The sequence below is a fragment of the Alligator mississippiensis genome, chromosome 2, assembly GCF_030867095.1.
Source record: "Alligator mississippiensis isolate rAllMis1 chromosome 2, rAllMis1, whole genome shotgun sequence".
NCBI lineage: Eukaryota > Metazoa > Chordata > Crocodylia > Alligatoridae > Alligator > Alligator mississippiensis.
The window spans coordinates 219292905-219306521 of NC_081825.1; the positions used below are offsets into that span (position 1 = coordinate 219292905).

At 42.5% G+C, this 13617-nt stretch overlaps 1 protein-coding gene across 1 annotated transcript in view; it reads left to right on the top strand.

The window, feature by feature from the left end:
- The window catches only part of IFTAP (intraflagellar transport associated protein), a 66531-nt gene that overhangs the window by 36583 nt on the left and 16331 nt on the right, over positions 1-13617 (top strand). Inside the window, exons 5-6 of the mRNA XM_019477208.2 lie at positions 1771-1837; positions 12530-12657. Of these exons, the coding sequence (XP_019332753.1) occupies positions 1771-1837; positions 12530-12657 (195 nt within the window). The remainder of the gene's footprint in view (positions 1-1770; positions 1838-12529; positions 12658-13617) is intronic.

Genomic DNA, 13617 nt, shown 5'->3' on the forward strand with positions numbered 1-13617 from the left:
CCATGCATTTTACAATTTATTTGCTTCCAAAATTATCTTGTTCTCAAATGTTAACAGGTCTTGGTTCAGTATGACACATCAAATGTTAACAGGTCATCTTCAGTATGACACATCTTTACATCTTTAGTACATCATAAATTGCAAAAGTCAGGTTATTGGGTGTGGGGTTGAACTGGAAGAGATGGTCTGTAATCAGCAGGCCTAATTTCTGTGGTTTTGTGCAGTATGCTTTGGCTTGCACCATATGTAGCAGCTCTGCTACACAGCAGTGTTACTTACAGGGAGCACAGCTGTGCTCCAGTATGTTCACTAGCATCCAGTTCGTTTGAAGCTACTGCTTTTGATCCACAGAGCCCTTTATAGTTGGTGTGTGTGTCCATTTTTGTGCTCAACAGTTCTGATCAGTTGGGATGCTGCAGGTCTCAGATATGTTTGTCTTGTGGGATGAGCATTTACAGTGGACTAAGCTGTCAGGGTTTCCTCTACATTTTATTGCAATAGAGCTCAAATTCATTGATCTCCAGGCTGTGGGAAGCAGGAATGTTGAAATAACCATTTTTTCCTTGATTTTTTTTCTAAGACAGTTGGCTGAATGGAGTCAGTGGGGAAAGTCTCTTTCTTGGGTGAGGCAGAATCATTTCGGCCGTGCCCAACCATGGCTGGATGAGGCCGGGTCATTCCCCGTTTCCCTCATGGGGCCATATTGGGGCTGACTGTGGACAGCCTGGGCACTGCCCATCGGCCAGACAGGTTGAGTCCCACTGCCTTAGTGCCTTTTTAAAGGGACACTATCACAATAAAAATATATATATACTAAAAAGCCATGATTTAAATTTGGAAAAAATTCCATTAAGGTGTTAGTTTGTTACACTTCACCCTTCAGTCAACTTGGAAAATGAAATTAGACCTGTCAGCTTCTCTCGTTTGAAGAAAATTTTGCTTTCTCGGTCCCTTGTAACAGATTTCCAAAACCGGAGAGGAACATTTAATCTTTTCCTTGAAGAAAAAGAAATTACTTTTTTTTTTTTTTTTTTTAAGTTCCTGAAAACAGGATTGGAAGGGTCCTTCAAGGCTGTTGCATCAAGTCACCTGTGTTTTCAGCTAATTGTTGACCCAAGGAATCCCCATAATTGCCAATGCAAATCCTCATATTCAACTACAAGTCACAATATCTGAAATACTAAGAGCACCTGATAAAAAGGGTATAAGAACAGTAGAGGAGGACACTACCAATGCCTTGATACTGTGATAACAGTTGGTTAGTGTATAATCAGAAGATCCTAGGAAAACCCCCCAAAAACATGCGCATGAAAGAGGAAAGAAAAACTCCCACATCCTGGCCAATCTGACTTAGGGAAAAATTTCTTCCTGGCCCCAAATTTGACAGCCATTATGATCCTGATTGGAATAGCAAGACTTCCATTACTGCAATTTATGTAAGTTTTATGGCTCTCTCTCCACCCCCTACTTTCTTTTAAAGCTGGTCCTTAACTGTTTTGGCAGTGTTTCTTTAACTGTATTTGAAGTATACCAAACATATTTCTTTCCTTCAAGTAATACTGTTTAATACACTTTCTATAGCAGCAGCCACTTTGAATAAACTCCTGCAAAATTACAGAGGAGAATGGCAATGCTGAAGTAGACAAAAATGACAATATTTGCATTATTGCAGTTTGCTGTGGAAATCATGTTATTATTAGGCTTATTTTTATTACCAAGGGTTTTTTGTTTTGTTTTGTTTTTTAGCTTTTGGGACTTTTTTTTTTGTAGGTGGATAATTACTTAGCTTTGGAAGATTTTGACACTGATGAAGAATCTGGTCAAGAGAAATGCATTGGTATGTTTATTTTTCTTCACTTTAAAGATTTCTTCCTGCCCGCTTCCAGGCATAAGAACGTTCCATTGTCTTTAGAACCTGAAAGAGGTTTTGCTTTGAACTTTACAATTTCTGTCTAGAAGAAAATATAAAAATAATTTCTTTATGCAAATTGTGAGGTGTTCAGTACAAGTAAGATGTATTACCTTTGATACTTGTGAATAATGACTTTTAGGTGTGTGCCAAATTGCAGTAGATTTTTCTTAGTAAGTATACTCAAATTTTTCTGCATTTTTATTCTGAAATCATTTTGATTATATAAAATTTCTCCAAATGGAAATGGTGACTCTCCAAATGCCAAATCATAAAGTTCTGTGTGTATCTGTAATAAAAACAATTTTGCTCAAACGTGGACTGGTGTTCACTAAAATTATTTCATTGCACTGTTAAAATTTAACAAAATTGAACCTGTTTTGGATTTAAAACATGGTATTTCCAAATCGCTTCCTTCGCTCTTGTGGTCACTCTCCCCCTACCTTCAAGTATTTCCACATCTATTGTACTATAGCTATTTCACATACCTGTAGTAATTTTCTACCCTCCTCTAAAACCTTCGTTCTGGCAGAGTGGTTAAGTTATGTTGGTACAGTTCCAGAGGTATGAGTTCAAGCTGTCCTCTGGATTTGTGCTGAACATTGCCTTCTGTTGATTCAACTATAAATGGGTACCTACCTGATCACCCCAGGCTGAGGAGTCAAAGGTGGCTGGATGTGATGCTAGCCACATCACTGTTCTGGGTGCCATTCTCTATAGGAATTAACGACCAGAATAGCAGTAGCATGATAAATTATCTAACTTGAGTTGGCCCTTTCCTTAGATATTTTTTTTGGCTCTTTGGACCCATTTACATGAAATGCCTGTTGGTTGACCACCCTTTTGGCCTCATAACATACCCATGAAGCAGGAAAGATGGGAAAAAGCAACACAAAGTATTTTGCCTAGAAGGAACCTTTAAGAGAGCAGGAACTTGAACTTAATTCTTCTGGGTTATTTTTTCTTTCTCCTGTCTGCAGAATTGCAGGACTTGAAGTACTGGGTTTTTGGACAATTTATTTAGGTTATTTAGAGTTTGGATAAGAGGTTATTTAGCTTTTTAAAAAAATTAAAATAGGCAAATTCAGAACTATGCTTCTTCCATTAACCTGGGCATTTCAGAACATAGCTAGTCCTTAATTGTTTGAGAATGCATTCCTGTACTGGGCCTAGGCCATAATAACTTGTTTTTCCTTCCACTGTAACAATATTTAGTTCCCCGTTTTTCCCTTTATAGATTTGTAGGGCATCACTGAAATGCTAAGCTTGTTTATTAGAGAATTTAGAGCTCACTGATGCGATGAATTTACCCAATCTGATATCCCTTCACTTTGGAAGCCTCAATTCAAGTCTGGTTTATATCATTAATGCAATTAGTTTAATAGTTTTAACTTAGTCTCAAGGGAGCACCCACCCCTATTTTAATAGCAGGTTACAAGGGAGTACATCTGAAATGATTGGCAGTACCAACTCATGGCAGGTTCAGCACTAGAATAGAAAGGATACTGAGGAGGAATGAAGTATACTGACAGAACTATAGTGTGGTGCGGTTTGCATCACAGCTTCCTACACCATGCCTAGCTTTATCAAACACTATCCATCCTTTTTTGTGAGCATTAATGTTAATCATCTGCATTTAAAAACACCAGGTTAAACAGCTTGCATTTAAGCAAATTGAAAATTATAGCCTAAATATTACTTTATTGTAGGAATCTGAGTCATATTGTGCTAACTTTTCAATTATTGCTGTTATTGGCAAATTATAAAAGCAACTACCATAACATTCTACCCTTGCTAGTGCAAACTATCACTTTGTTAACTACTAACCATTTATGTGGCACTTGATTTACTTTTCATTGTCTTCTGTCTTTAGTTGATCCCAAGAGAAAGCCTTCTCTACACGATATGCCATAATACAAAAATAAACCTTACTAACCTCTCAATAATCCACAACATACACAAAAACAACATTAAACATTTACATAATGTTTTTAACCACAAGGCACTGCACAGACATCAAATAATTACTCCTTAGAACCCCATGTGAATAAAGTATCATATAGATGTATAGATGAGGAAACTGAGGCACAGAAGCTTAATATCTTGCCTGAGGATAGAATGGATCCAGTTGCAGAGCAGAGATTTAAATTCAGGTGTGACAGGGGGCACACCCAGGGCTGGGAACTTGGTGGCCCACCCACCTGTCTCTATGGGGCAGTCTACCCAGTCTTGCCTGCCACGACTTTGCTGTTCCCATAAACTGGTGGTATAATGTGGGAGGCTGCCCATTCCCAGCCCCGATGGCAAGGGGAACTATCTGTGGGTCTGAACCTCTCCTACACTGCAGCCTATGCCTCACAGATGGCATCCAGATTAGGATTACTCCCCGGTCTGAGACTGGAGCAAACCCAGTCCAAAGTTGGGCTCCATTCATCCTCACATTCACCCTTCCTCCCCTCTCACAGGAGGTCTCTTACACTCCACCCCCCTCTCATAGGGGCCTCTAGTATACTGCCCATTACTGGGCCACACTCTACTGCTCTTGCTTCTCTTGAGCAGCTCCTCTTGGGCCATCAGGCTTTGCTACTTGCAAGTTGGCCTCACCACACAGTCCTTCAGTTCCTGTGAGTTCCCCTTCTCTATGTGGCCCAGCCTTGTGCCAAACCCTGGGCTGATTCTACCCCAAGCTCCTCACCGGGTAACTCTACACCACACCCCGCCCTGGGGTCTCCTTCTCATACTTGCCACTAGCTTCTCACGGGGCTGGCCCTTGCACTGGCCTTCAAGCTTACTCCAGTTCGGCCCTACTCAGCATGCCCCTGGGACTGTCCTTCAGGCCTACTCCTTGTTCAACCCTACTCAGCCCCCTCACATGCACAGCGCTTCAGGCCTACTCCCGATTCAGCCCTACTTTCTGCAGAGCCTTACACTACGCTCCCCATGCTACCCACTCTGGGGTCTCCAGGATCTCACATCCCTGCTGGGCTCAGGTGCCTACTCATGAGCATACCTGGCCCCACTTCTCCCACAGCTCTCATGATTAGCCACCAGGTGGTGGGGACCAGGGTTAAGGAGCCCCTACCTGCCTTTCAGATGGCATTTCTGGGGGGGTTTCTGTGCCACTAGGAGCCCCACCAGGCCACCCTTCACCAGCAGGATGTAGTTTTAGGTCATGGCCAGGACCAAGAGCTGCTTGCTCTTACCTGCTAGATGCGCCATACAGCAGTTCAGCCAGGCAATGCCTCTGTTTGCTGCCAGCACTAAAACTGCTGTCTCTATATAGGCAGCCTGTGTTCTAAAATGGCTGCCCCAATCAGGCACCTGTTGGCTGCTTGACTCAGCCCTTAAAGTGGCAAGCACCCGAAGGTACGCTGCTACAGCAGGTTTTGGCTAATCTAGACTGTCACGGCGGGGTCCTCTCGGAGGGCCATGATCTCCTTGAGGCCCTCTCACCGCGCTACTTCGGCCCGAGGGCACCCTCCATTCTTGCCCGCCACGTCTTTGCTCTTAAGGAAAATGTAATAGGGAGGCTGCCTTGTGTTTCCTCGGGCACGTAAGCTCCTGGACCCCTCGTGGGTCTCCCTGTACGATGGGTGCTACTCAAGCACCCCAGCCTTATGGGCTGTGCGTGGCTCCAACCTCCCCTGATACCACGCCCCAAGCCTCGCAGATGTAATAGACGTTGTTGGGTCTGTACGCCCGCTTCCTGGGCCTCCTCTAAAGTGTAGCCCACGCTGGGCTCTCCTCACTGGGACTCTCCTGATGGTGCGGTCCCGCTCAGGGACTCCTTAGCGGACCCCGGCCCTTCCGGCCAACCGCACGGGTACCCTCTCTGACCCCGGCTCACCGCGCTGCTACTCCCTGTCTTCTCAGGGGCAACTGCAGCGCCCTGCCTTGGTCTGAGGGGTGTTGTCACACTAGCCTGCGGCCAGGCTCGCTATGCCCATCTCGGGCTCCTCGATATGGCCCCTCTAGGGCTCCTCAGTATGGCACTCCCCCCTCTTTGGGGCTTGCCGTGCCCCCACGGGGCTTCTCAATAACACAGTGTGGCGCGCCCCCTCTTTAGGGTTCGCCATGCCCCCATGGGGCTTCTCAATCAGATCACCCCTCTCCCTGGGGCTGGGGTCTATGTACCCCACACTCAATCCAGGGTCTCGGTCCCCCGTCTGCAACCTACCGGTTGCGCCCACGACCCACTGGCCGCGCTCCTCGCCGCCAGTTGCTCACGTACTGGCATGTGAGCTGCGCCTTCCCTGGCGCTATGAAAATAATGTACCCTCTTGGCACTAGGGCACCCCACACTCTCTGGGGTCCCTATAATTGAGGCCTCCTCCAACCACTACAGCCTCACCCAAGCCTCCGGGTGTAATAACAAAGTCAAACAAACTCAAGCCTCCTGGCTGTAACACAAACCTAAAGCCCCCTGGCTAAACCCTGGTGCCCATCCTCTCAGGGCTATCATGAGCTGTACTTGCAAGTCATGCTCCTTTCCACATCCTCACTCCCAGAGCTCCTGCCTCCCAGGCTGCTGGCAGAGAACTGCTAGCCTGGCTTCAGCCCTGGGCTTTACAAAGGCCAGGCCCTGCCCCCTTCTGGCCAGCTGCTTCTGATTAGTTGCTCTGGCAACTTGCAGCTGTGCTCATTAGGCATTGCCAGGGCTCTCTCCCTGGCAGTTTCTCCTCTCCAGGAGCAGAGCACCGAGGTGCCCTGCGACATAGACTAATAAACGTGAGTCCTCTCATTTGTGTGATTGGTATCTTTTATGATAAAATCAACTCAATTTGCCTAGTGAGAAAGGAGTTATAGTTCTTGAGGCTGTAGAATACTTGCTTGTTCTAGATGTAAATGATAAATAAATAGCACTGATAACATTAAGATTACTAATAATAAGTTAATGTAAAATAACACTCTATAGAGAAGTCATCCTAAAATACTTCCAAAATAAATTTTAAGGTGGTATACCAGTGTTTGTCAAACTGGGGCATATGTACCACTTGGAATATGCAATGAGACAAAATGTTGTGACTACGTGAGAGGTACGAATAGGAAAATAGAAGAGAAAGGGAACTATGAACCTGTTCAGCCTCAGCAAGAGGAGGCTGAGGGGGGACCTGGTGGCTGCCTACAAACTCATCAGGGGAGATCAACAGCAAATAGGCAGAGCCCTTTTCTCCTCAGCACCACCTGGGGTGACAAGGAACAATGGTAATAAGCTGATGGAGAATAGGTTTAGGTTAGAGATCAGAAGACAATATTTTACAGTTAGGGTGGCCAAAATCTGCAACCAACTTCCCAGGGAAGTGGTCCTTGCCCCTGCCTTGGGCAAATTCAAGAGAAGGTTGGATGATCACCTGTCTGGGGTCTTGTGAACCCAGCATTCATTCCTGCCTGTGGCAGGGGGTCAGGCTAGATGATCTGTTCAGGTCCCTCGTGACCCTAGCTACTATGAAACTATGAAATGGAGGAAAATAACGAAAAAGAAAATGACACTAAGAGCAGTTCTATAATATCTCTTGGGGTATTGGAGAGTATGAGTGTGCATGTAGTAACAAAATGTTGGTTTTTATTATTCATAGCATGGACTGATGGAAATATACAACCATATAACAAACTTAACCAGGACTAAAAAGTTTGAGGTGTACAAACTTAGAACCTGCTACTCCCCACTGAAATGAAGCCAGTCCCATGTTCAGCTGACAGCTTCTTAAGAGTGCACAATGGAAAATAATGGAGGAAAGCAGGTGAAAAATGTTATACCCTACCTTTATTAATAAATTATTATTCTAGGCTTTTATGAGCACCTGGTACAGATAACACTATTCAATACTTCTCTCAGCTCTAACAACTGGTTATTTAGCGTAATATTACTGAACATTTACCCAGTGAATATTTACACATCAGATTAAGTTGGCTCAGACAAGACAGTGCATATAACATGATTGCAACCAGGTGCTATAATGTTCTAGCGGAGCCAGTGCTCTTCTGGGACATCCTGATGGAATCACAATTTTTTGGCTTTTTTAATGCCTATATCAAACCAACCTGGACACAGCACTTTCACAAAACAATTCATAAAAAACACAGTGACGAGTGTACAAATAAGTTTTAGCTGTTTTTATTAGACAGTACTTGGCTGAAAGCCTAGAACGAGTACTTTGCATTGTGGGAATTTGGCACCATAAACACTAGTTGGCAATGTAAATGCAATTCCCTAAACCATAGTTTTAGCCCACAGTGTATAGGCAGTCCATGCATGGTGGGCCAGTCATTCTCCCTTTCTCATTAAATTTAATCTGAGACTATAAGAAGCTTAAGGCAACAATACAAATGATTTGGGTTTCTCTTGGGATGGATGGGGAATGCCTAGTAGCCACACTTTGGCAATATGATTCATCTTCAGGACTGCTGACAAATCACTTTCTGCACTGCTCCAAGAATGGTTCAATTACTATATGTTCTTTTTAGTGAAATACAGCATTAAAAAAACTATGTGCAAAAAATAAAAAATTCTATCTGTATCTCTCTAAGGCCCATGAAGGATTACCTTATTTTCAGGAGACAAGTAGATAAAAATACAAAATAATTTTGAGTCCTATGTAAGGGGTATAGCATCAGATAAAGCTGTTCAACGCATATTTAATGTTCAGTATAGGAAACTGAGGCACATAGGTGAAGATACCACAGTCTATCTGGTTTGAGGTCTTTAGATATAATAGATTCAATATGCAGAGATGCTGGGGACCCAGAATTCCAGTTGAAGTCAGTGAGAACTGTATACGAACAGCACCACTTAAAATCAGGCCAGGGGCCACTATTCAAGGGGTGAATATAAACTACTCGGGGGGGGGGGGTGAACATTATCAATATCCATTATTTTACATAATCCATAATTCCTCATTTACTTTTTGTGTCCACATTTGTATGCAAAAAGCCCTATGGGGAACAGGATTCAGAATTAAATACCTTGCTTTTTTGAGCATTGAAAAACACATGAAAATAATCTTTATTGTCGTGCCTAGTCTCTGCGACCCAGTTTAGTACTGCACAGTTTCACACAACCGGGAGCTCAAGAATAGGAGAAAACTGAGCATGTAAGTCTTCTATGTATTAACCAATCCCAACCTGGTCCCCTCAAATACATTTCTTTGTCAAATGATATTCCTGAAAGTGGCAAGATCAATTTCACCCCATTTACAGCCAGGCACTATGGGCTTTAATAAGGATGAAGATTCAGAAAAGACAGTATTTCTTTACTCTTGTGAATTCAGATTAGATTTGTGACATTAACTTATTTTTTCCATAGTTTAATTAATATGTCAGTGTTACAAATTACCTAAGGATCAGCTCAATTAACAGTATTCACTGATTTAACAACCACCTGCTGCTGATCCATCATGAAAAAGAAAACAAACTAAAGATAAGAGAATTGCCCAGTGTCCAAATATGTCCTGCCGTGCTGTGTTTCATGTCAGTAGAAGCTCAAAGTTTCACAACTACAACGCTCAGGAAGGTGATTCTTCATAGCATTAAGAAAGGTGCACTCCAGATCCTTCTTAGTTTTCTGATATCAATTCCTCCTCAATTATCTCTCTCTGTATGGTGCCATTGGCAGCATCTAAGGCATTCCTGTTGCTAATTAATCACCTCCACTGAGAATGTAATTAGTAGCTTAATTAGGATCATCATCCAGTAGTGCTACAGCATGGTCTAAACCAGCTGTGAGGTACCGGCTAGATCTTACAAAACCCTACAGCTCCTGTGGAACCCTTCTGCTGAGAAGGAAGGCTGTCAAGACTCCCTAATTTTTCTCTGTCTGAAGGAGTTTCTTGATTAAACATTATCAGGGAAAGCAGCATTTACCGATTAGGCTCTCATATGTTGTCACGCAGCCAGAGTAGAGAGAAAATGCTCATTTTTGACATGTCTACTGGCAAACAAAGGTTGATTACCACATTCTTATGGCGGTGATTGAAAGAAATCTGAAACATTGTTTGCATTACTAACAAGCCTTAAAAAATTAGAACTGACATTCAGAGTGTGACAGGTACTTCTTGCTGAAAGCAAAAATAAATTTCCTTCTGTTGTCCTAATTTTTAAGTGTTGTCTTTTTGAGATGTTGCCAGATTGTTACATAATGGTGTTGTACCCATCTCTTTCCTCCACAAATTGGCCTGTTGGGGAAAAACAGTGACATATTGGTTCCAGGGACAGAAATGATCAGTAATGTACATCAGGAGGTGATGCTTGTGCCTTCATCTTCAAACATATTGAACAGGGAACATGGAAACAATCTAGAGATGAATCCACTGTGCATAGATGAGGATTCACCTTTTTCTTTTGTTGTGAATGGGCATATCTACATGTGCAATTAATGTAACACAAACTACTCCGGCACACATTGTTCCAGAGTTTGTTGCTCCCAGGCGCCATGTTTACAATTATACCCTGGACCGCAGCATGTTGAGCCGGGCTGGAGCAGCCCTGGCTGGCAGGAAGCCTGGGACAGGGAGCCCAGGGCTGTTCCAACTTAGTTCAACCTACTGTGGAAGAGCTGTTTGGGGCATGAGGGTTCTCCTATGCTGGGCTAGCTGGAAGGCAGCCCCTGCACTGAAGCACTCTCATGCCCCCACCAGCCCCATCAACATCTACATGTGCATTGCTGTGCACTAAGGAGCTTGGCTGCAACTCCACCTATCGTGGTGTTAATTAGTTTACTGTGGCCTAAGAGGGTTGTACATACATGTAGATGTGGAGACTTTATTGCAGAGCTAATTAGGCAGCTCTGCAGTAAACGTCTCGCGTAGACATGTCCAGAAGTAGAAGTAGTTGCTGTGCATACCAAGGGATGGAATACACCTGATAGCAAATTTGGCCATCCTGTTGATATGGAATTTTTTCAGATACTTAAAACCCCAAGATGCATAAAAGTCCAGAGACAGCAATAAACTGCAAGGGATATAAGGCTGAAAATTATATATTCCTGGACTTTAACCTTCTGGCTTTTGATTAAAGTGTAATTTGAGATCCTATGGGAATGAGCTTCAGCTTTATGTTAAAGAAAAGTTCTCTGTAGAAAACCATTGTGTATAATCTTGCTAACTCTGCCACAATATGCAATTTCTTGAAAAGGGATAAATTGATGCTAGGCTACCCTGTGAAATCCATGACCAAAACAGAATGCACCTTTGTTTAATTAGTTACTAATACTTATACAATATTTTGGTGGTTCATAAACTCAAGTTGATCTATTTAAAGAAGAATCACATCCAGAAAAATCTATAACAAAACCCTTTAAAATGTGTGTATCTCAGTCAGCACAAAGAGATGAAGTAAGTTAATCTCCTGTTTGCAAAACTGAGAGACTGGATGTATTCTTGTTAGGTTTTCCTATTAAGATATTACTGTTGTTCAGTATTTAAGACACAGGAAGGTGGGTACATTTGTATTATAATACAAGTGAGAGTGGTTCTTGAGCCAGGTAAGATTCCCTAAATCTTTGTCAGACGCATCTTTCTGAGTTGTCATAGAACAGGAGCGGGCAACATAGAGTCCACAGGCTGGATCAAGACTGTGGAGCCACTTGATCTGGCACATGGGAGCTTGGTATGATGGGGCCTTCAGCAGTGCATTGTCAGGAAGAGACCTTTCCTGCCCTTGTGGTGGAGCCAGGTGACTGGGTGTTGCCCAACCTCCGGAATGATGCTGAAGCCTCCCCAGCCCATATTGGACCAGAGCCGTGTTGTTTTGGCTCATGGCTAGCAAAGGTTGCCAGCCCGTCATAGAAAGCCAACCAGACATTCTCTATAGTATGAAAGTTCACCTTGAGCAATGATCAAAGGAGTGACCCACCTCTCCCTCCAACACACATGCATAGAAAAGGTTATTGTTCTGTTTGTCCCAGCTGTGGAGAAGTTCTCAAGCTTTTTGGAAATCTTGCTTTGGAAGAAAGAGGACCACATCAGTCAGTCTAACTACATGAATCCATTTTTACAAAACCAACCTAAAGGGGCAGAGGAACTATAGAGGTAGCAGATGCTGCAGTGTTGGGGTGGGTGGGGATAGGAGTGGAAACGCATTTCTCTGGAAACGTGTTTGCTGTGGAGACAGATACTTTACAAAGTGGAGTAATTGTAGTTATGCCTACTTTACAGAAGGTGAAAACTATGGCAAAGAAAAATGAAGCAACTTGCCAAACTTCACATGGGACATGAATAACTGGGATCTCTTGACACTCAAGTCCAGTAACCTTTCTACAGGATCTTGCCTTCTCTTTCAAGGAGGTATATCCAGAGCCAAACTTCCTTAGAGCCGGGGGCTTCCAGAGCTAAGTTTTGATTTAGACAATAGGCCCAGGCAATAGGCAATAGGGCCCAGCCATCAATTTGAGATCCAATTTGACTTCCCTAAAGTACAGGAATGGTTAGGATCTGCATTTTGGCTCAGGACCGCATCTACTTTAAAGCTAAGGACCTGTGTTATATATTACACAGTAAGAAGAGTATAGCAGTCTTTTATTAACAAACTTCTTTTTCTGCTTGATCTGTGCAGGATTTTAGAGCATGATTTTGCTAAATTATACATTAAGTGAAAGGATCAAGTTCACTATTTTATATTCAACAGGGTCATTGGTGCTTCCAGGAGAAGTAGAACAGACGGTGGCAGGCTATACACCTTACTTTGATCACACCATTCATTTAAAGGTCAAGGTCTTACCAGTTACACAGCCATCAAATAATAAAACACAAGAGGTATGTGGCCATTTTTATTTAAGTATTGTTTCTTTTATTTTCCCAGGTGGGTTTTAATGCTATTTGCCTATAGAAACAGAGAGATGCGGAAAGATCCTTGTGAAATTGGCTTAAACCGAGTGAGAAATTCATTTTTAAATACATTAGAAAAATAAACAAGATAAAGTAATTATCCTTTTTGATGGAACAGCTTCTTTTTATGATGTATACCACTGCTACATAATAAATCAGTCAGTGAAGTAAATCATTGTTTTGCTTACCTCAAATTTTAGCTATTGCAATTTTTTTAATCAGTGCAGCTCGCAGGCTAGTCAAATAAACCTTTACAACTCCTAACCTTTTAAGGAAACATTACATTACGCAGAATGATGGGCATTTAATTTCCTAATGGCTTTCACAATATCATGCCATAATGCTATGCAGAATGGGCTGAGTGTAGAAATCATTGCCCCAAAGCACGGTTGACTGCTACGTTTTAAAGAAAAAGGTCCAAAATATATCTTGATCACAGAGTTGTAGTTTATGCTTTGGAAATGATTGGTAGCAAGATTCAGTTCAGTATTAGTGCTGTCTACCAGGTGAACAAGCATTATGGAAGCTCATTCTTTCAATCAGCAGCAATCAATATATATTTTAATTTAAAATTGCCCTTTTGCCTCAAAATTTCAGTACCACTCAAATCAGAAAGGTAGATCTAGAGTGCTTGCAGGCTTATTTTAAGTCATTAAGTTTCCTGACAAATCAGCCAGCATTATCATTAACTTTAAAGGATTCTTCTATTACAGGAGCTTTTTAAAAGAATCATTATGAGAGAATTTGAAATTAGCTTCTGGCTAAACTCAGACAGTTTTGCTAGTTTCACGTGTTTATTGATGTCCTTTGAGGCTTATATCGAGTTTATAAATGACGTGTGACCATTGAAGGATTCATGCTACTGCATTGCATATGCGACCTGCCCTT